Source organism: Mus musculus, chromosome 10, assembly GCF_000001635.26.
Source record: "Mus musculus strain C57BL/6J chromosome 10, GRCm38.p6 C57BL/6J".
Taxonomy (NCBI): domain Eukaryota; kingdom Metazoa; phylum Chordata; class Mammalia; order Rodentia; family Muridae; genus Mus; species Mus musculus.
Genome location: NC_000076.6, coordinates 53,688,421 through 53,710,864, shown reverse-complemented (window position 1 = coordinate 53,710,864; position 22,444 = coordinate 53,688,421). Strand labels below are relative to the sequence as shown.

General features: G+C 42.0%; 1 protein-coding gene across 22 annotated transcripts in view; it reads left to right on the top strand.

The window, feature by feature from the left end:
- Fam184a (family with sequence similarity 184, member A) overlaps window positions 1-22,444 on the top strand; it is a 118,243-nt gene that overhangs the window by 40,413 nt on the left and 55,386 nt on the right. For 19 of the 22 annotated variants that reach the window (XR_003948817.1, XR_380088.4, XM_030245347.1 and 16 more), the window contains exons 2-5: window positions 11,522-12,376; window positions 13,606-13,741; window positions 15,989-16,170; window positions 20,717-20,914. Coding sequence is in view for 20 of the 22 variants with exons in the window: in XM_030245347.1 (XP_030101207.1) it covers window positions 11,522-12,376; window positions 13,606-13,741; window positions 15,989-16,170; window positions 20,717-20,914 (1,371 nt within the window). In the remaining 2 variants the exon portion in view is untranslated. The remainder of the gene's footprint in view (window positions 1-11,521; window positions 12,377-13,605; window positions 13,742-15,988; window positions 16,171-20,716; window positions 20,915-22,444) is intronic. The other 3 variants (XM_030245350.1, XM_006512898.4, XM_030245349.1) reach the window with 1 other exon arrangement.

The window sequence follows — 22,444 nt, the reverse complement described above, 5'->3', positions numbered from 1 at the left end:
GTACATGATGTGAAATTCCCAGAAAATCAATAAAAATGTGTAGGGAGGGTGGAGGCGTAGAATTAGTGACTAGAGTCACTAATTACATATAAATAAAGAAATATGTATTGATTCTAAGTCTTCTAAAATTACTAAAGTATAAAATTACTATCTACTTTCCTAATCACATTTCTGCAACACTATTAGTCTCTAGGAATTTAAATTTCATCAGTGGCTTTCCTTGGCCATCACTCTTCTTGATGAGTTCCGAGACTACACAAAGCTCAGAGCACAGTGCTCCCTGTGCCTTAGCCCAAGTGGCTCTCCTTACAGTTCTGTACAACTGCCTGTGTCCTCTCAGGCCTTCCTAAATTTACTAATTTAAAAACTTGTTTTATGTACATGTATGTGCATCATGTGTGTGCAGTGCCTATGGTAGCCAGAAGAGGGCGTCACATTTCTGGAATGGAATCAAAGAGCTACAGATGCTAAGAACTGAATCTGCATTCTCTGGAAGAGCAGCAAGTGCTCCTAGCTGCTGAGCCATCTCCCGAGCCCCACCCCTTCCGAGCTTTTCTGATTACCTTCGGTCTGTGGAAGACTTCATGCTGTGTCCTGTAATCTGCACCCTACAGCTTGATACTTGACACACATGCATATTATCTAAAATTGTTGGTATTTTGTGTATGGTTTGCTTTGAAAAGTTCTATTCAGGATTAAGAATTCATATACTTTTCTTTGCTGGAATTCATAAAAACAATCTAGAGCACTCAGTAGACTTTCACAAAATGTTGTTGGTTATTTTCTTAAAGTTTGGTACCACAGATCTCATTGAATGACAGCTGGATTTGTGAGACTTTATGACTTTTGTATTCAAAAAGACTTTTGTGTTTCAAAATTCAGGTTTAATCTCCTGAGAAAATAGATGCTTCTACATCATGCAGGAAAAGAAAGCATCATATACTTTATAAATATTTTCTGGAATATGTTTCCAACAGTAATAGAAACAAACAGAACAAATGTTTTTTTAAAAGTAATTATTTCCCAGAGCAATTAGGTTTTCAAATTATTTTAAAATCAAGGTTCTAGAGTGCCCTTGGCTTACATAAATCCGAATGAGCTTTTTTTTGTTAATTGCCTCCTAAATGTTTCATTTGGGCACAAGTCTGCTGCTGGAATTAATTTGATTACATAATGTATGAAAAGCAGCTTTTGTTTTTCTGTTTAATTTAATACAAAAGGGAGCGGATCAGGAGGTGAAAAATGGAGGCAGTTAACTTCCGGCCGGGGCAGAACCCGTGAGTATGTTCTGTGGCGCTCACCTTGGACATCCATGTGTGCAAAGCTCTCCGTGCATCCTGTGGTACAGTTAGCTGTGGGAAGTGAACTGCGTGCCCAAATAGTGTGTGAGAATGTGGATTCGAAGGGTTTTCCTCTTGTATCATTGAGAACTGTCAGCTTTGCTTTACAGGGCTACGTTGTTAGTACTTGTTTCTCTACAGTTCTCACAGCCCCTTAGAGTCCCCTCTGTGTTTATAAACATGGCCTTTGCCTGACAATCCCCACCCAGGAAAAGAAAGGACACAATCCCACAGAGCTGGGTGGCTGGGTGGCTGGGCCTGTAACTTGCGCACATGGGTCAGATGTGTGGTCTTTAGGATCTACCTGTGTTGTTATTGCTGTTGTGAATGATAAGGTTTTATTTATTTTAATTTTTAAACCTTTAGATTCTTTGTGAATTTCACATCATCCACTCCAATACCACTCATCGCCCCACCCTTCCATATCCACCCCCCCAAAAACACCAACAAAATTAAAAATAAATAGAAATAAGAAAGAACATCTCACCATGGAAGCTGCGGTGTGTCACAGTGTGTCACACAGCATACCCTTTCATCCACGTAGCTTTACTTGCAAATGTTCACTGCAATGAGTCGCTGGTGTGGTTGAAGGCCTCTGGCTTCTGCTACACCATCTATGATGGCTCCTCACTGGAGTTTCTGCGGCTTTGCATCTGCAGGACCAACTCCTCCACACACTCTAGCAGTTCATAGAAGGGGTAGATATTAGGGTGGGGCAACTCAAAACCCTACATCTGGGCCTGGGTGGTAGCTGAGTTGGTCAGCCTGCCAGCTCTTCTGAGCCTGTACCACCAGGGCTACCTATCTTGCTTTGCCCAGTTGAGGGGGTGGGGCCAGCTCTCCTGCTCTCATGGCCTCGGGGCCATGGGATCTACCTATCTTTTATAAGCAAAGGTGAACTCTTTCCTAGTTGCCTATCTCTTTTTGTTTGTGTTTGAGACACAGTCTTACGTTGTGGTTCAGGGACTAAAAGGGGGTTATCCTCCTGCCTCAAGCCTAGAACATTACAAGGGAAGGATACTACCTGAGAAAAGGGTTGATAAATGAATAATAGGTTTCATAGATTTACCCATAGATTATTAATATATCAATATATGTGATATTGGTTAATTTTAGATACCTGGCACACATAGTTGAGTTGAAAAGACAGAACATAAAATTTACATAAGTCATGTGATATTTTAAAAAGCACAAAATAAAAACATAACACTACACAACTTATAACCAATATCTAGGTTCTTTAAAAACAAGTGTCATAAAATTTAAAAAGGAAAAGAAAATAATAGCTCTTCTCTCTCTCTCTCTCCCTCTCCCTCTCTCTCTCTCTCTCTCTCTCTCTGTGTGTGTGTGTGTGTGTGTGTGTGTGTGTGTGTGTGTGCATATGTGCATGAGTGCATGTGTGTGTGTGTGCACATGTTTCTGGTTAAAGAACACTAAAGTGGCATGGCAGTTTACTGCAATGTGGGATTCTAGGTAATGTACTTTGATAAAGAAAATATACTGTAAATTTCACTACTGGATTACTTTGATTATGTTTATTATGCTCTGGGAATTAGAGCGTATCCTATCAGTCTAAATTTGGGAGTGTGATAATACTCTTGCTTTTGATATTAGAAAATAATGTTTGAATGTATTTAGAAATAGTATGCACTGGTAGATAAAATGCATTTTAGCTTGGTTCAGAAAGGAGAAAGCTGTATGTGTGCTTATCTGTGTGTGTGTGTGTGTGTGTGTGTGTGTGTGTGTGTGTGTGCGCGCGCGAGAAAATGCTAGGCTATGGCGGCAGACATGCACTTGCTGCCGCCATAGCCTAGCATTTTCTTCTGACCTTGCTCCTTTTATATTGGATGGTACTGGTACCATCCATGTGGCTCCTACCTTATCGTTGTTCTTTTGAGCTCATTCTCATTTGTGATCTCCTTGTTCTTTGCTTTTCTTTGGTCCACCTCATCTTGAGCTTAATCCCTCTTCTTGTGATGAATCTGGTTTTATAAACAGTTTGTACTTTTTTTTTATTCTTGTGCAGTGATTAAAACTGTCACTGAAGTGATGTAGATGGCATAAATACATGGTACTTCTCATCTTCATTGGAACTGTCAAGAAAATCAGCAAGGAAATGTGTACAATTTTATAGCCTCTAGAGGAAAGGAGCTTTAAGTATTTGGTTAATGTGCCTTTACTGACTCACGAGGCTAATATTTAGGTCCCAAGCTATAAACTATGTTACAGATGAATAATATTCCCTAACTAAGCTGTTCAGAGCTCATTGGAAATGTTTAAGAAATAGAGAATTATCTTGGATAATTTGTGAAAATTTTACATTTGAAGCTATTTCAAGAGTATCACTAAATATAAATCCAGGCAGTGTGGTGTCATTGTAGAACAAATAGAACAAGCCCTCATGGCAAAAGGAAGAAGTCTTTTTTGAGGAGTTTGGGTTTTGACAGCGTCCCTTAACTCTGATGTTGTGTGACCAGGTGACCTGTTGACTGATCCCACCAGAAGGATATGAAGCTTAAATGTGAAGCAGAGCTGGGGCTCATTTGGCAGAACCCCCGCCTGCTGGACACAAGGCCCTGGTTCAGTCCCCAGCACATTGTGCTTTTCTTTTAACAGAATGTTCCATTTCCCAAAACATGACAAGTCCAGCAGACACAAGCCACCCTTCCCCGCATCCCTCCCCCTGCCCCGTGCTGACAGTGTTCACACACCTCAGTCCAGAGCCTACTGCCCTTCACAGAGTGTGTGCTATCCCCCTTTGTACCATCCTCTCCCTGTTTCTTTAGTCTCTCTGTGCTTCATCCCCTAATATTTGAGAAAGTTAAAGATTCTGATTGTAAAGATTCATTTGATGGGTCATGTTGTGGAGAGGGGTTCACTAGGAACTAGAATTAAGACTTTATAACTAAGAAGAAATAAATTGAAGAAGTAACTAGAAGAAAATAAAAGCCCTCTCCCTTGCTGCACTGACAGAATTAGCATTGTAGGGATGGTTTTACTACCCAGACAATTCTTCGGGCTCACTGTATTTATCACCAAGATTCTAGTGTCATGCTTTACAGAAATAGAAAACAAATCAGATCTTAAAATTCATGAGGAAACATGAGAGACCTTGAAGAGCCAAAGGGCTCCTAGGCAAAAAGAAGAATGCCAGCAATATCACGATGCCTAATTTGAGGATATACTGTAGAGCGTAGTGACAAGGCTAGTGGGGTACTGAAGACAGACACACAGACAAGGAGACACAGAACACAGATGCGAAACCCATATGACTGAGTTTTGACATTGGAGACGACCACCTTTTTAACAAATAATGATGCTGAGAAAATCCACATGTTAAAAGAAGGAAATTCACCCTGCACAAAAATCAACTCAAGACAGATCAAAGACCTTAATGGAAGATCTGAAACTCTAACATTTCAAGGAAAAAGTGAGTAAAGGAAATTGGCCTATGGGCCTTCTGAATAGGAGCCTGCTTGCTCAAGAGATTGTGTCAACAGCTGACAAACAGAAGCTCCTGGATGAGAACACTGCTGCCCAGCAAAGGAAGCAGTTGATTGAGTGAAGAGACCACCTAACTTGTAACAGGAAAATCTTTACTTGCTATACACCTGATGGGATTAATACCCAGAATTTAAAAAGAAAGAAGAAGAAGAAAGAAAGAAAATACAGACAAAACTACAGAACAGGAAATTAAAGAACACAACATAATAGCAGAGGATGGCCTAGTCAGTCATCAGTGGGTGGACAGGCCCTTGGTTCTGTGAAGGTTCACTGCCCCAGGATAGGGGAATGCCAGGACTGGGAATGAGAGTGGGTGGGTTGGGGAGCAGGGGAAGACGGGAGGGGATAGGGGATTTTTGGAGGGAAAACTAGGAAAAGGGATAACATTTGAAATGTAAATAAAGAAAATATCAAAGAAAAATGAAAAGAAAAAACAACAACATAAGAGTGATTGAAGTTGTCTTGGTCGGTGTTCTGTTCTGTGAAGAGACAGCATGACCACAGCAACTCTTCTAAAAGACAGCGTGTAATTGGGACTGGCTCACAGGTTCAGAGGGTTAGTCCATGTTTCTGTCGGGGAGCATGGCAACACACAGACAGACATGGTGACAGAGAAGTAGCAGAGAGATCTACCTCTGGATCCTCAGTCAGCAGGAAGAGAGACACCTAACCTGGCTTGAGCTCTTGAAACCTCAAAGCCTACTCCGAGGGACACTCTTCCTCCCTTAAGGCCACGCCTCCTAATTCCTGTCAAGTACCACCATCTCCTGAAGACTAAGCATTCAGATATATGAGCCTATGGGATCATTCTTATTCAAACCACCACAGCAATGAACAGAAAAAAATGTATGACTTCACGATCCATGAGGGAAATGCAAGTTAAAATGACGTAGAGATCTCCTTTTACTCCAGTTAGAGTAATAGCTACAGAGAAACAACATACTGGAGGATGTGGACAGAGGAATTCCTGTTCCCTTGCATCCGAAGTATTCCTTAATTCTGTGTGCTTGATAATAGCCATTCTGGCTGATGTGGATGGAATGTCCATGTCTTTAAAATTACTTATCTTTTTTTACATATGTGGTTATTTTGTCTGTGTAACATGTACATGCATGTTTGTGTACTGTAAATATGCCTGGTACCTGTGTGTTGCGTGTAATTTTAAAAGTGCACACTTGCTCGGGCTAGGCTCTGTGATCAGCAGCTTGCCTGCTGTCTGATAATCAGCCCCCATGGCTAGCTAACGCCTTCCCAGGATCCCGGCTATGCCCCAAGAATGACTGCCACCCGAGAATGCTGCAGGTTTCTCCTTGCTCAGTGCCTGAACGGAAATGGCCTTCTCACCCAGCTCCCACTGCTGGCCCGATAAGCTGCCCATCATCCATCCCTCCTGAGAACATCTGGAGCTATCGGTCGCATTCCACCAATCCACTGCTCCACCAATGACTGCTCCATGGTTACACTCTTTCTCATCCCCACCTGAATCATTGCAAATGGAAAACACCAGACAATCTTAATATTTTAAAATCAGCCAAATGACACAACCCCTGGGCTTAGAATCTATTGTCCTAAACTCAACAGCTATTCTATATTAGAATTCATCTAATAGCCCCCAGGCCTGCTCGGTGTTCATCTTGTCCACTTTACCTCCTAGTTCCCTCTGTCCTCTTCTCTTCCTGTCCGGCCTGGAAATCCCACCTTATCCTTTGCCCAGTGATTGGCTTCTGCTGTCTTTATTGACCCAATCGAGAACCAATTAGGGAGCTAGATTTTAATTATCAGCTCCTCCCCCTACACTTGTGGAAGCCAGAAAAAGGGTGTTGGATCCCATGGACACAGAGTTACAGATGATTATGAGTGACTATGCAGGTGTTAGGAATTTCACCCTAGTTCTCTGGAAGAGTAGCTCATGCTTGTAACCACTGAGCCATCTCTCTAGCCCCTTTACAAATTTTAAAGTATCCATTTAATATAGTGTGTGTTCACTTCTATGTGGATGTTAGCAGTTAAGGCTTTGATAAGGAAGCTATGATTCATATACGTATAGAAGTTAGGTATAGAGTAAGGGTTTAGGGGAGATGATAGATCACCCTAGGGGAAACAGAATAGAATAGTTATGGATGGGTGAGGAAGTGGGGATTAGTACTACAGGAGGATGAAATAGGGTATGGAGGGGAAAGATTCATCTGGGAGGGATGCAGGGACGGACAGCTAAAACTAAGGGTCATTTGAGGAGTCATATGGAAACTTAAATACATACATATGTGAAGGTGATCTAGATGGAATCACCAAATAACAGGGGAGATAGAGCCCCCACTGGATGTCTCTTATCACCAAATGAAGCCTCCACTTCTGTGACTGGGTTATATCCAATTGAGTTGTCTGCAAAGAGGACCCATTGAAACCCCCAAACAACCCAAGCTATTTCCAAGGCTCTTAGTCACTTGCCACAATCTGATGGTAAGCCCTTATTGCTGAAGACAACATCCACTTACTCACTGAACAAGAAAAAGTCCATCTGGCACCTAACTATAGCCTTCACCTCAAATGAATAGTATTCATGCTACTGGAAGGTGCTCCACATGCTACCGGAGGAACAATTTAAACCTCAACCCAGCTACAAACCAGCCTACAATGGTGACTGGTTTATCATCCCACATGATAGGCGGGTGCAATAGTGGTACAAATGTTAAAGAAACCAACCACTATCTGATTGGATTTAAGGACCACTTCATGAGATGGAGCCCATCTGTGGCCAAGAACCTGACATTAGATAGACTAGGGGAAACAAGATACTGCATTCTACATAAGGAACTTGGCAATAAAATGGTTCCTAACAACATTCTGCTATACTCATAGATCAGTGCCTTGCTCTGCCATCATCAGAGAAGCTTCCTCCTGCAGCTTATGGGAACAAATACAGAGACCCACAACTGGACAATGTACAGCGTCTGAGAGACTTTGGAGCTCTCAGTCCTAAATGGGTTGTCTCCCTCGAATTTCTCCAGAGCCACAGAGCTCAGGGAATCCTGGGTAGAAAGAGTGTGAGAGCCAGAGGGGATGCAGGACTCCAAAACAAAACAAAACAAAACAAAACTGTAAAACAAACAGAACCACCACGGCCCTCTAAATCAATCTGATCTACACACATAAGAAGTGACAGAGACCACAGCAGCATGCACAGGTCTGGGCCATATGGGGTCCCAGTACGGACAGGAGAAGTGGGCACGCCCCTTTCCCAACCTAGAAGCAGTTTCCAGTTGACAGCCACTCACAAATGGACAGTTTGTTTTCTCCAGTGCAGTCTCACAGGGTGTAGAAACCACTCTAAGGGCCAGACCACAGGCCCAGCAATAAATGGATCACACAAAACCAACCCAGTGGCACTGTTGAAGAGTCTTTGTCTCATAAGGCTTTGTAGAGGCTTTGTTGTTTGTTTCTTCTTTTTAATTTTTTTTTTAACCTTACAGGACTTTGTGTATCTACTATGGTTTCCAGTTCTGTACTTCTATGGGTTTTCTCTCTGTGCAGACTTGTATGACACTGTGTCTCTATGTGTTTCTTGCATGTTTTCTTTGACTGTTTTCCTTCTGTCTGCATATGTTTGTGACACTGTGTCTATATATGATGTTTCTTGTGTATTTTCTTTGGCAGGGTTATTCTTCTGCTTGTTTGTTATGTTTTATTGCAGGTTTTCTTCTGCTTGTTTGTTATGTTTTATTTTGATTTGCTTGTTTTTTAACCTCGTTTTATTTTATTATTATTTTATATGTCTGTTTGTGTTCTAATGAGAGAGAAAAAGAAAGGGTGTGGATTTTGGGTGAGTGGAAGAGGGAAGGGTCTGGGAGGAGTTGGGGGAAAGGAAACAGTAACTAGAATATGTTATATGAAAAAAAATCCATTTTCAATAAAAAGTTTTTAAAAGCATTATAATAGTTTCATTATTGTTGTTCATATTGTATGCTTTTTAAAAATCAGGATTTTGAAACTACTTTAAAGATACAGTTGTACAGATATTTTAGATGGCAAAGTTGGCATTAGGGATCTATTTATCAAGCATATTAAAGTTACTGAACACCAAAAAACTTGAAGTATTTATTTACATATTTATGTATCTGTTTATTGTGTATGTGCATTCATGCCACTTGGCACTCATGAAACTCAGGAGGCAACTTGGAGAAGTCGTTTCCTCCTTCCACCATTGGGTTCTGGGAATTGTTCTGAGAGTTGAACTCATGTTGTCAGGCTTTGTGGCAAGCTCCTTTCCTCTCTGAGCCATATTACAGGCCCCCTCCATGTCACTTTCCTAAGAGCTGCGGATATTAAACACTTTTCTCCTGTACTATACTTATTGGCCATTTGAACCTTGAGAAGTATCTTTTCATGTTCTTTGACTATTTACTAAATGGATTACTCAGCCTTTTGCTGTTGAATAATTTGAGTTCTTTCTACATTCTGAATATTAATCCTTCCTAAAATTATAGCTGGCAAATATTTTCTCTCATTCTGTATGTTTTCTCTTTTCTCAGTTGTTTCTTTAACTGTTCAAGAGCTTTTTATTTTAATACAATCCTGCTTGTTTATGCTTATTATTATTTTTTGAGTTATTGGAGATCTATTTTTAAAATTCCTTAATTTGTGTATTCTTGCATCCCTGGAATAGAAACTGACTTTAATTAATAAGTTAATATGATACATTTTGCTTTGGTGGATGGCATTCATTATAAATGGACTTTTTGGACAATGAATATACTTTTATTTCTAGTTAAAATTTCAGCAGAAACATATTGATATATTACCAGTGTTTTAATAGGATCAGACTATTATGATAAAACACCATAAACCTGTGTCTCAGACATCAAGAACTAATTTTCTGTGTGTGACAGGCCTTTCTTGTGGAGACACAGCACACATATATACTCACTCCAGAAAGGAACCTGTGATGGAGCAAAGTGTGTCTTATTTTTACTTATATTGGTAGATGTGTTTGTGTGTGTGTGTGTGTGCGTGCGTGTACACTTATCAATGTAGATGTATGCACCCATGTATGCAGATGCTCTTACACTAGTGTGCATGTATGGAGGCTCAAGGTTAAAGTTGGTGTCTCCGCTTGATGGCAGGGTCTTTCACTGAGCCTAGAGCTCATGTATTCCTCTAGGATGTCTGTCTAATCAGCTTCAGGAATCTTCCTGTCTCCTTTACCTTGTTCATTTGAATCTTTATGTATAAGATTCTTATTTTAAAATGACCCAAACCATCTGCTTTGCTCTAGGCATCCTGACCAGTGGGCTTTCCTTTGCCTTTCTTTTGTTTAATTTCTTTCCTTTTCTTGTCTTTTCTTGTTCATTTTCTCTATCATTTTTATTTGTTTTTTTGTTTTAGACAAAGCATTGCTATCCCTGACTAGTCTGGTACTCACTGTGTAGTCCAGCCTGGCCATAAGTTCATGGCCATGCCTTGGCCTTCACCTTTTGACTATTGAGATGAGTGATGTGTGCCACCAAGTCCACCCTGATCATTCATCTTAATGGATGCTTGGGATGGGATAAAGGCAGTATTCTTCCTTACCTCACACTCTGTGTGGTTTGTTATGGTTTATCCACTCACCACAATATATGTGGATTTCGTCAGTGTCTATAATTCAGCTCAATTCTAACATTGTCTACTTGAAGGTGACATTAGGTTTCAAAGACTGAGAAGATTTCAGTCCCACATCATCACGTCTACTTCAGGTGCCCCTGGGAGCTCCAAAGCATAAAAGTGATCTGGAGAAAGGAGGCTGACCCTGTATCCCTTGAACCCTGTGGTTCTAGAGCTCCCTCAGACTGGAGAGCTACTGCTCCCAGAGCTCTGTGGAAATACAGAGGCTCAGGCCCATCAGGTTTAAATTGCTTAAGTGAGTTTTCAAAGACAATAGGAATTTAGATTGGACTTACTACAGCAGATTTTGTTTATTGTCAATAAAATAGGTCTAATCCCTTAACAAAAGCAAACCGTAAGAGTTCTAGAAGAGGGAATTGCTAACATTTGTATAGTTAAGTAGGTCCTTTCACACGGAAAGAGGGCTCTGGGGAACCCTGGTGATGTGAGATAAGGACCTGGTGCACAGTGTCTCCTTACCTGAGGCTTTCCTCCTCCTCCTCTTCTGTAGCCCCCACTACGCTGGCCTGCACTGTGCAGAGAACTCTCTTCTCTGGCCAGATGACCTCTGCTATTCCTTTCTTCCTTTCATTTATAGCATATTATTCTTTTGAAATTTTTTAAGGAAGATGGGGAGAAAGAGAAAGATAGACAGACAGACAGACAGACAGACTGACAGCTACACTCAGAGATAGGCTGACGACTTTCCATGGAGTTCAAGATGGCCTGGAACTCACTGTGTGTGCAGTGGCTTTTACCTTCTGCCTTAACCTCCTGCTGGGATTGTATATGTGCAGTTTTGCCAATGCGTCATCTTGAATGTCTTAAAATAACATTTTAAAAGTCTATGTAAGGATAGACTCTGCAAAGTAAATCAGTCTGTAGGCACAAAAACAATTGCCTGATATCTCAGTATTTAACAGTTACCAGAAATAATATGTGTGTAGAAAAAAAAAAATCAATCCAAATGAAAGAATTAACTTCAAGATGTAAAAGAATATGTGCTGAATTCTTCTCCCTTTTTCAAAACCGTGTAGGTAATATATGCTTTGAATACTAGAAATGATGAACACGATGCTGCGATTCAGGCCCTCAAAGATGCCCATGAAGAAGAAATCCAACAAATCCTTGCAGAAACAAGAGAAAAAATACTGCTATACAAAAGCAAGGTTACCGAAGAGTTAGACCTTAGGAGAAAGATTCAAGTTTTGGAAGCGTCTTTAGAAGATCACATGAAAATGAAGCAGGAGGCTTTGACCGAGTTTGAAGCCTATAAGCGCAGAGTTGAGGACATGCAGCTTTGTGCAGAGGCCCAGCATGTTCAGCGCATAGTAACCATGTCCCGGGAGGTCGAAGAGATTAGGAAGAAATTCGAAGAAAGGTTGCGGAGCTTTGGGCAGCTCCAGGTTCAGTTTGAAAATGACAAACAGGCGGCTCTGGAAGATCTGAGAACCACTCACAGGCTCGAAGTCCAAGAGCTGTTGAAGTCACAGCAGAACCACAGCTCCTCCGTGAAACTGGGGCAAGAGAAAGCTGAGGGACTGCACAGGATGGAGGTGGAGGCCTTGAACAACACGGTCAAGGAGCTGAGACTCGAAAAGAAACAGCTCATCGAGGAGTATGAGGGCAAGCTGAGCAAGGCCCAAGTGTTTTATGAGCGTGAGCTTGATAACTTGAAAAGGTCACAGCTCTTCACAGCCGAAAGCTTGCAGGCCAGCAGGGACAAGGAGGCCGATCTTCGCAAAGAGTTCCAGGGACAAGAAGCCATTTTACGAAAAACCATAGGAAAACTGAAGACAGAGCTGCAGATGGTGCAGGATGAAGCTAGCAGCCTTCTTGACAAATGCCAAAAGTTGCAGATGGCTCTGGCCACAGCAGAGAACAATGTACAGGTGAGAGGTGGGCCATCTAGGGTTTCTTCTTTCTTTACATGTGTGTGGTGTGTGAGCATGCGTGTTTATGTGTTAATGTGGGTGCGTGCCCATATATGTATGTGGAAACTGAGGTTGACATTGGGTGTTTTCTAGGATTACTCTCCATCTTCTATGTTGAGGCAGGGTCTTTTGCTGAAACCAGAGGACTTCATTTGTCATTTCAGCTGTTCAGGATAGCCAGTGTCCTCCAGGGTTTCCCAGTTTCTGCCTCCCTAGCTCTGGCTTTGCAGACAGCTGCCTTGCCCCTTGCCCCGTGTTCAGGAGAATTTTTTGGAATGGTAGATGCTTAACAACTTTAAGAAGTTTATTCTGGATTTGATTTATTTTATTTTATTTATTTTATTTTATTTTATTTTATTTTATTTTATTTTATGTGTATGGATGCTTGGACGCTACCATGTGGGCGCTTGGGAACTGAATCCGAGTTCTCTACAAAAGCAGCAAAAACTCTTAACTGCTAAGCCACTGCTTAGCTTTACCTACTTTTCTTTTATGTATCAACTTTTTATGTATTAATTTGTTGATTTGAAGATCAGCCTGGCAGGCTTTTTATGTTCATACCGCTCAAAGCCCATTTCCCAACTTTCTTTCTTTGTCTTTGTGAGGAAAAGAAGTGGAAGGGGTAATTTTTATTACCTTTTCCTACTTACTCAGTTACACATTCAGATATCAAGCCCTGAGAACGGTAAGTGTGAGACCCTGGTGAGACTATACATGGATTTCATCTCAACAGCTCACTGGTCTTTCCGCCAGCGGCTCGGGAGAGTGGGAATATTGAGCTTAGGGATTAATTGTGCTTTTCTTTTTCTCCTTATCAAGGACGTCTGCCTCATTCTTTGATATTTAGACATTGAACAAAGAGATTATTGCTCCTAAAAGTGAAATTTATAAAAGCTAGCCCATGTGTGGAAAGGATGTCAAAAGCCTCCACAAGTTTTATTGCCCTGGCACAGAAGGCTTCCTGGCCATGTTAGTATATGTGGAGCATTAGACTGCAGTAGGCAGGGTAGAAATAGGCTTCCTCCATTGGGTCATGTGATGTTACCTCATGTTACAGACTTGAAACTAAGCAGTCCTAGTTACATGGAACTTTCTGGTAAGAGAAATGTGGTGCTTGGAATTTAAATAAAAGTTTCCAGCTTAGCATCATGCTTGCGTTTTGACTATGGCTATATGATCTTCCTTAGGTTCTTCAAAAACAGCTTGATGATGCCAAGGAGGGAGAAATGGCCTTGTTAAGCAAGCACAAGGAAGTGGAGAGCGAGCTAGCAGCTGCCCGGGAGCGATTGCAAGAGCAAGCTTCAGATCTTGTTCTCAAAGCTAGTATGTCTACCCATAGCTTGGCGCACTGCTCCACAAAATCCAGAGGCTTCACCGTTCATTCAAAACAATATCTGAACATTTCGACAGCTCTTTTAATTTAATATTTACCATTCTTCCTGCTATTGTGAAACTGTCTAGACTGTGCTTTTTTATTTGAGAAGTCTTTAATATGTTCTGAGTGATTATAACATTGGAATGATGGAATGATTGCCAACAGTTGTGGAGCACAGTTGCCTCCCAACTAGCAGTCTGTGGGGTTCCTCAGACCAAGGTCAAGCTAGGTCTGTGACTTCACTGCAGACAGGATTCTCAAGATGAGCCAGGTTGAAGCAGAATTGTTTGCCTAAGGGATTTTTGTAAAATATAGATTCAAACCCAGGGTCAACAGATAAGGGGTGATCACTGAATAAGACACACACGTGGCCCCAGGTTTCTCAAGGGAGACCTGCATCTTCCTGTCTCATTCTTACAATGTTGGTGGGTTTTCCGATGTCATCTTTACAGTTTTCATGGAATTTGAGGTTGAAAGGAAGTTTCTGGGGTGTTCCAAGCAGGATTTTATCCAGGAAGCATTTACTGTCAACCAAAGTTAATAGCCTAGTTTGTGAGACTCGAAGTTAAGTATGCTCAGGCCTTCAGCATGGTATGTTGCTGCTTTTACATTTTCATTTGTGAATATCCTTATGTAAAAGGAGGATGGTCTTTAAGTAAGACAGTTTTCACAGCACATGCTAATTGCTCTGGGATGCTTAACTTTCAGTTGGTGAGAGACCTCACCTAAGCGTGGGACCAGGTGGCTCCTCTCCTTCCCATGTCCCCATCTTGTCCCCTGTCTTTCTATCCTGCCTCAGGATGCCTCTTATTTTTTTGGCCTTAGGAGTATATTTTTCCCGATGAATGAAAATGAGCCATTTATGCTTCTCTATCCTCCCTCCCTTCCTCTGTCTGTTCGCCCATCTGTCTGACTGGCTGACTGTGAAAGAATTTGTCTGTAGGGAACAAAGGTGAGTTCACACAGGACAGTTGAGTCACCCATGTGATGTGGCAGTGGTCTTCAGTGCACAGCCCTTAGTAGACAGATACTGATCCACACCAAGTCTGGAGCTGCTTTCTGTCTAAGTGGATGGTGTACCCTAGCCAGTGAAGCTGTTTTCAGGAACACCTTTAATTTTGATTGGCTCACTGGCAAATTGTCTTGCCTATAAACCAGGCATTTTAAATGATCTCTGGCTCCATCAGAATCATTCAGGTAGTTTGTGATCCCAGAGATGCCAGGCCTACCCTCAGGATTTCTTACTCACTGGGCCGCAGTAGGCTGTTCTGACTGCAGTTCCCAGGGAATCTGGTGTCGTCTGCCCAGGGTTCTTTGAAAACCTCTGCCTTAAATGATGCTTTCTATGCAAACCTGTTCCCACACTCGGTTCTCTCCATTCCTCTTACCCATTTTAAATAAGTCTTCGGTTTATTCTTTCACAGTTTCAAATATGTAAACAGTATGTTGTGATCATATCTGGCCCAACTACTCTTCCTGCACCTCTCACCCAGTTTAACTGACATCTAGTTCATTTTTATAACTTTGCTCTCCTCTGCTTTTCAATGTAGTCTTTAGCTAAAACAAATTCAATGTAAACTCAGCTGCAACCTTTGCTCCTTGCACACAAATTTTCCCAGAGAGAGAGACAGAGACAAAGACAGACAGAAAAATGGAGGGGTGGAGAGGGAGAGAAAGAAGAGAAGAGAATAAACAGCCCATTTTCATTTCATAGAGTTAGTCAGTGCATCCTCTTTCTGTAGTTGCTCCCAGGATACTTTTCCTCAAGCTATTGAAGAGTTGTTCCTATGTTCATTTGTTTACCTTGCAGCTTTTCCTTCTTAAAAAATGGAGTTTGTGGAACGCCAGGGCCAAAAAGGGGGAGTGGGTGGGTAGGGGATTGGGGGTGGGTGGGTATGAGGGACTTTTGGTATAGCATTGGAAATGTAAATGAGCTAAATACCTAATAAAAAATGGGAAAAAAATGGAGTTTGTACCAGGGACCATCAGTGGTGTAAAACTGGACTTTGTATTCTAAAGGGGTATAACTGGGTAAGACAGTCCCGGGGGTGATTATTTCCCTCTGTACAGCAGGGAAGCCAAAGAGACAGCTGGGACCACTCAGGCATGAAGTACAGTTGTATCACTAGAGGCACACGCTCATAGTGACAGACTTATAAACTAAGGAGATTTTCTTTGTGGGGGGCGGTTTCTAGGTCATATTGGAATGCTTCAGGCAACTCAGATGACCCAAGAAGTTACCATTAAAGATTTAGAATCAGAAAAATCCAGAGCCAACGAGCGATTGTGTCAGCTGGAAGAGGAAAGAGCTTTTTTGCAGAGCAGAACGCAGAGTCTGGATGAAGAACAGAAGCAGCAGGTGCTGGAGCTGGAGAAGGTACTGTGATGGGCAGATGAGCTGGAGAAGGTACTGTGATGGGCAGATGGGCTGGAGAAGGTACTATGATGGGCACATGGGCTGGAGAAGGTACTGTGATGGGCAGATGGGCTGGAGAAGGTACTGTGATGGACAGATGGGCTAGAGAAGGTACTGTGATGGGCACATGGGCTGGAGAAGGTACTGTGATGGGCAGATGGGCTGGAGAAGGTACTGTGATAGATGGGCAGATGGGCTGGAGAAGGTACTGTGATGGGTGGGCAGATGGGCTGGAGAAGGTACTGTGATGAGCAGATGGGCTGGAGAAGGTACTGTGATGGGCAGATGGGCTGGAGAAGGTAGTGTGATAGATGGGCAGATGGGCTGGAGAAGGTACTGTGATAGATGGGCAGATGGGCTGGAGAAGGTACTGTGATGGGCAGATGGGCTGGAGAAGGTACTGTGATGGGCAGATGGGCTGGAGAAGGTACTGTGATGGGCAGATGGGCTGGAGAAGGTACTGTGCTGGGCAGATGAGCTGGAGAAGGTACTGTGATAGATGAGCAGATGGGCTGGAGAAAGTACTGTGATGGGCAGATGGGCTGGAGAAGGTACTGTGATGGGCAGATGGGCTGGAGAAGGTACTGTGCTGGGCAGATGAGCTGGAGAAGGTACTGTGATGGGCAGATGAGCTGGAGAAGGTACTGTGATAGATGGGCAGATGGACTGGAGAAGGTACTGTGATGGGCAGATGGGAGCAGGGAGGAGAGGAAGGAAGTGCAGATCTCCAGTCCTGCTGCATGGGGGACATATGTTTCTTAGTCTAATTTTTTTTTTTTTGTTTTTGAGGAAATGAGTTTAAAGGTAGGCTATGCAATTTTATGTATGCATTCAAAATATTTGGGTAATAATCTATATTATAAAAAAGTCTAAGAAATTCTATTTATTTCAAACCAGAAATTGAATGGGATATATATTTTATTATAGATCACACTGAACACACTTTTTACATAAATGAAATATGTTATTTCATATACTCCTAGGAATTTTTTTCTTTCTCTCCCTTACCCTTCTCTATTTCCTTCTCTGTCCTTTCTTCCTTCCTTCCTTCCTTCCTTCCTTTCTGGTTTAAGTTTTTGGTTTTGTTTTTTGGGCTTTTTTTTTTTTTAAATGCCTGCAACCCTGGGCCTTACCTGTGCTGGGGAAATGCTCTGCCTCTGGGCTCTATCCCCAGGTCCTTCTCACTCTGTATTGTGAGACAGGGTTCTTTACGTCTCCACTAAGGCTGTCCCTGAACTTGTAACCCTCTATGCCAGCCTCCCCGGTAGCTAAGACCACAGGACTATAGTATGGTGTCTGGATCCTAGGGAATTTTTACAAAAGTGAAAAGATGACTCCAATCAAGTTGTGAAAATTCTTACAGCAGCATTGGGTTGGCCACAGCTTCAGCTTGTTTATGGGCAGTTTCATAGAACCCCAGGGATTGTTTCTCCCACCAAACAAGTGGGTTTGGGTTATCCTCTCCCTTTTCCTATCAATGTTTAAATATAGTTAGAAGTATCTGCTGCTGCTTTCTGCTCATTCCCGCTCACTCTTCACCTGATGCTACCTTCTCTTACCCCTGTGCCATCGAAGCTGGGTTTGCCTCAGTCCCCAGTCTGTCGTTATCAGGAGACCTGGTGCGTCATCAGACTTGTACTGTTTATACCACCGCCACTCTCAGCGGTAGAGATTTTCCTAGCAATAAAAATGATTATTGTTAGAGAATCTCACACATGAATGTGTTATAATGTGCTTTGATCAAGCCTTTCTCATATATCTATTCCCTCCCAAATTCATGAGCTGTATTTAAACCCACTGAGTACCGAGGCTTCCAGTACATGTATGGGTGTTGGGCCGCCCAGTGTAACTTGGGCAGCCTAGTGAGAACGAAACCCCAAGAATACTGCCTCTTTTCCCCTTAGCAGCCATTAGTTGCCAGAGGTAGGATTTCTGTGAGCTCCATTTATGCTGGGACTTTGACTGGCTTGGTCTTGTGCAGGTCTTGTTCATCTGGCATGGCCCACTGTGAGTTCACATTTGCAGTGGTCCTATAATGGCCATAAAACACTTGCATCAAAGCAGTCTTACACCCTTAGCTCTTGCCATCTTTCTGACCCTTCTTCTGAGTCCATTCCTGTGCCTGTGGCTAAGGAGTGTGGTACAGACGTCCCATTTAAGTTGAACACTCTATAGCTTCTTATTCTCTGCACTCTGACCAGATGTGAGTCTCTGTAGTAATCCCATCTACTGCATAAATGAAGCTTCACTGCTGAGAATTGAAAGCCGCAGATACTGACACGTCGAAGTGCATGGGGGACAGTTTAATACGTTGTTAATTGAACAGAATGACAGTAGGTTTTCCCCTAGGGCCTATGATCCACCCAACCATAGGATTTTAACCCAGATGACACTCACAGACATTCTGCCAGAACACTAACAATTCTGTCTTGTGAAACAGGTCTTAAATTCAATCAGATAGCAATTGGTTACTGCCTTAGTTAAGGTTTCATTGCTGCGAAGAGACACTATGACCACAGTGACTCTTTTAATGGATAACATTTTATTAGGATTGGCTTAAGTTTCAGAAATTTAGTCCATTTCCCTCATGGTGAGGAGCAGGGCAGCATACAGGCCTGCACAGTGCTAGAGATGGAGCTGAGAGTTCTGCAGGCAGCAGGGGAAAGATTGTGCCACACCAGGCATAGATTAAGTATAGGACACCTCAAAACCCCCACTCTCCACCTCAACAATGACATCTTTCCTCCAACATAGCCACTCCTACTCCAACAAAGCTACACCTCCTAATGTGCCCCTCCCTATGGGCCAAGCATTCAAACACATGAGTCTATGGGGTCCAAACCTATTCAAACCACCACAGTAAACTCCTAAAACTCCTGCTGTCATTACTATTGGTCTTAGTTGTGTTCCAGAACTTGATGATAAGATCCTGCGTTAAAGACATCACAAGCTTGAGCTGTAGGGCGATGGAAAATCAAGCTGGTACTCACCAGGAAGTTTCACTCCAGCTTTCATAGTGACAGAAACTGCTGTGTTTGCTACCAAGGGAGCAAAGTAACCAATACAACATGGTATCCAGCTGTGAACCCTGCAAGCTACAATAATGACTTTGCTGGCAAGATGAGCCCAAGGTTCTCTCCTATTCCACACACTCATCTATTCCAGTAACAAGCACCACTTATTCACTGATAGTTGCAAAGTCATTTCCCCTGAGCCTTATCTATTTAACTTTCCACACAATGTCTCTATTTATGGTTTTGATAAACATGTCATTGAAATATGCATAGAAATTCTCTCTCCTTAAAACTTTGTTAATTAAATTTGTTACTTAACCTAGTCAGGGGAGGTATTGTTGATGTTTTTTTCTCCAGTCTCCTTATCCATCACCAAGTCCTGTTGGTCCCACTCCCTTCATATGCTTCTATACCATCTTCTTCTCTTCATACCCACCCACAGATCATGAGTTGAAGTAGGTGTCATTGCTGTTCTGGATGGCAGTCACAACTTCCTAGCTTTTCTCCTTAATCTATTACAAAGATGACTATATGTCATGAACTATACCTAATATATTATGATTTCTCATGTATGTGTGCATATGTGTGATTTCTCATTCCCTCCAGAATAAGAACCTAGTTCTTAGTATGAAGACCCGTTCCATTATTTGACTCATGCTTGTTTCTGAGTGTCATTACTGTTCATTCAGTATTCCCAGGACTCTATGGCCTGTGGTAACTTGTGTGCGTTAGACTGCATTAGGCCTTCTGTCTCCCTGCATCTTTGTCCCCTGGTTAACTACTTTTCACCTTTCAAACTGCTGAAATGGAAATGGTTATGAATCTATGCTTTTGACATGAGACATCTTTGGGTGCCTTCTGAGCTTGTGGAAGTTAAGTGTGAGAGCGTGTCATTGCCAGCTTGATATTTTCTTCTCCCTAATTGAATTGACTCATTGTCTGTCTGTCTGTCTGTCTGTCTATATGTATGTATGTGTATGTGAGAGAGAAAGAGAGAGAGAGAGAGAGAGACAGCCAGACAGAAGTTACACCCCTTTTCTGTGTACTCTAGCAACATACAATAGACACCCTTTCATACAAGTCAATATACTGCATTGCCACTGTCTTTTTACTTCCTCTCATTGGTGGCTTGTGATTGGTGAAAAGGCACATAACTAGCACCCCAGTTGTATTGAATAATATTATATGAGTGGTTAATGGGTAAGCCATTTCATGTACTGCACACAATCCTTTATCCTTTGAGGTTGCTAGTGTACCAACTCACATTTGCTTCTAATACAGCAACATTTCATTCTATTGTATTTCTTAATTTAAGCTATTTTATTTTTGCCTCATCTACCTCATCTCTCTCTGAGAACACCAATTGCAAGGTTTCAAAGTCTAGGTCCCAGAGCAATGAGTTCATTCCAGTTTATATCCATCTGAGGTACTCAGACACTGACAGCATTGATGGAAAAGCAGGTGCCAGTTCTTCTTCTTGCTTTTCATTCCAGAAAGTAAATGAAGCAAAGAGAACTCAGCAAGAATATTACGAAATGGAGCTTAAGAACCTGCAAAATCGATTGGAAGGAGAGGTGGCTCAGTTAAACGAGGCCCATGGGAAGACTTTGGAAGAATTAGCTCGGAAGCACCACATGGCGATTGAAGCTGTCCATAGCAATGCAAGCAGAGATAAGATAAAGCTACAGACGGTGAGTGCAAACTTGATTCGCCACTACAGCTTAAACTGTCGAGAGTCTGGCGGTGGTCCATCACAACTTGTATCGTGGAAGAACAATTGCTGGAGTTTCACGGCTCCTGTCTTGTCATCATGCTTTATATCATGATGCTAGTCGTGATACGCCTGGCTTACGTTAAGTACTGATGGAGGCCTGCTTTATTAAGACAGACTACTCTCTATAAACAGTATCTAAAACACTCTTTCATCTGGGGATTCTTCATCATGAGATAACTGTTCATCTCAGGTAGCCTTAACTCACCGATTCACATATTTCTAGTAGATGGCTTCCCTGGGAATGTTATTAGTGTGTGTGTGTGTGTGTGTGTGTGTGTGTGTGTGTGTGTGTGTGTTTATTTTTTATCTCCCTTAAATAATCATATTATTAATGGTACTATATGAGAGCAATATTACACAGCAGAAAATGCAAATTGTCCAACACACCTGACACCTTTACACTTAGCCCTTTGCTTGTTGGCTGTGGTGGCATGGACCCTAAGCTGCGCCTCTGGCACCTTCTCTGACAGAAGAGAATATAATATGCCCTACAGTGCTCCTGTACTGAGCAAGTGTTGGGCACTCATGCATGTCCTAGCTGTGGTGATCAATAATGTTACTGGTGTTTGTTGTCTTGTGTCTCAGACTGCGGTTCCATTTGATAACGTAGTTTTTTCTCTCTGTATCTTGACTGGTTGTTGCACCCTGTTTAATGATAAAGGGATGTGCTAGGTCCCCTGCAATCTGTAAGTCTGGCTTAGACCTGGGTCTCAGCTCTGTAAAACCATAAGGCATTTAATTACCCTCCTGCAGACATTTGCTAATAAGGGCTCTGTTTTATGTAGTTGCACTTTACAGTTTATACGTGATTTTTCTGTGATATATCCCTTGATACTCATGACTCAAGATTAGTGTCTCCAATCTTACTAAGTGGAATAGATAGAATGTAAATTTAGATTCCTTGTCATAATACCCCTTCCTTTTGTGGCATAAGTACTGGAATATTTTAAAGTGTAAAAATTAGGAATATTTCTTAGGATGCTACTTCTATCTCAACTATTATGTGTTCATCTAGGCAGAGACAAAAATTAGTGACACACTCTCTTGAGACTGATTGCCATTTTCTCCATGCCACTTAACATGTCTCCTCCTTGTGTGGTCCTGTGTCTGCTTAATGAGGTGGCTGTGCTCTGCTCAGGGTTACACACTAATGCACACACACTGCACACTGCGGCTTCCCTGGCTATTGTCTATCACTTTTATTTATATACTTAATTGATGGTGTCCTGCTTTTAGATGTTATTTAAGCCAGAGTTTTTACCTCATTACTCCCAGTCATCTCTTACCCATTAAATTCTAATTTTTGAGCCATCTTTAAACCTGCCTTAGCACACTTTCTGTCCTTTTAAAAATAACTTAGATGTGTTTATTTTTATTTTATGTGTGAGTGTTTTTGCACCACACGTGTGGTGGTACCAAGGAAACCAGAGGAGGACATTGGATCCCC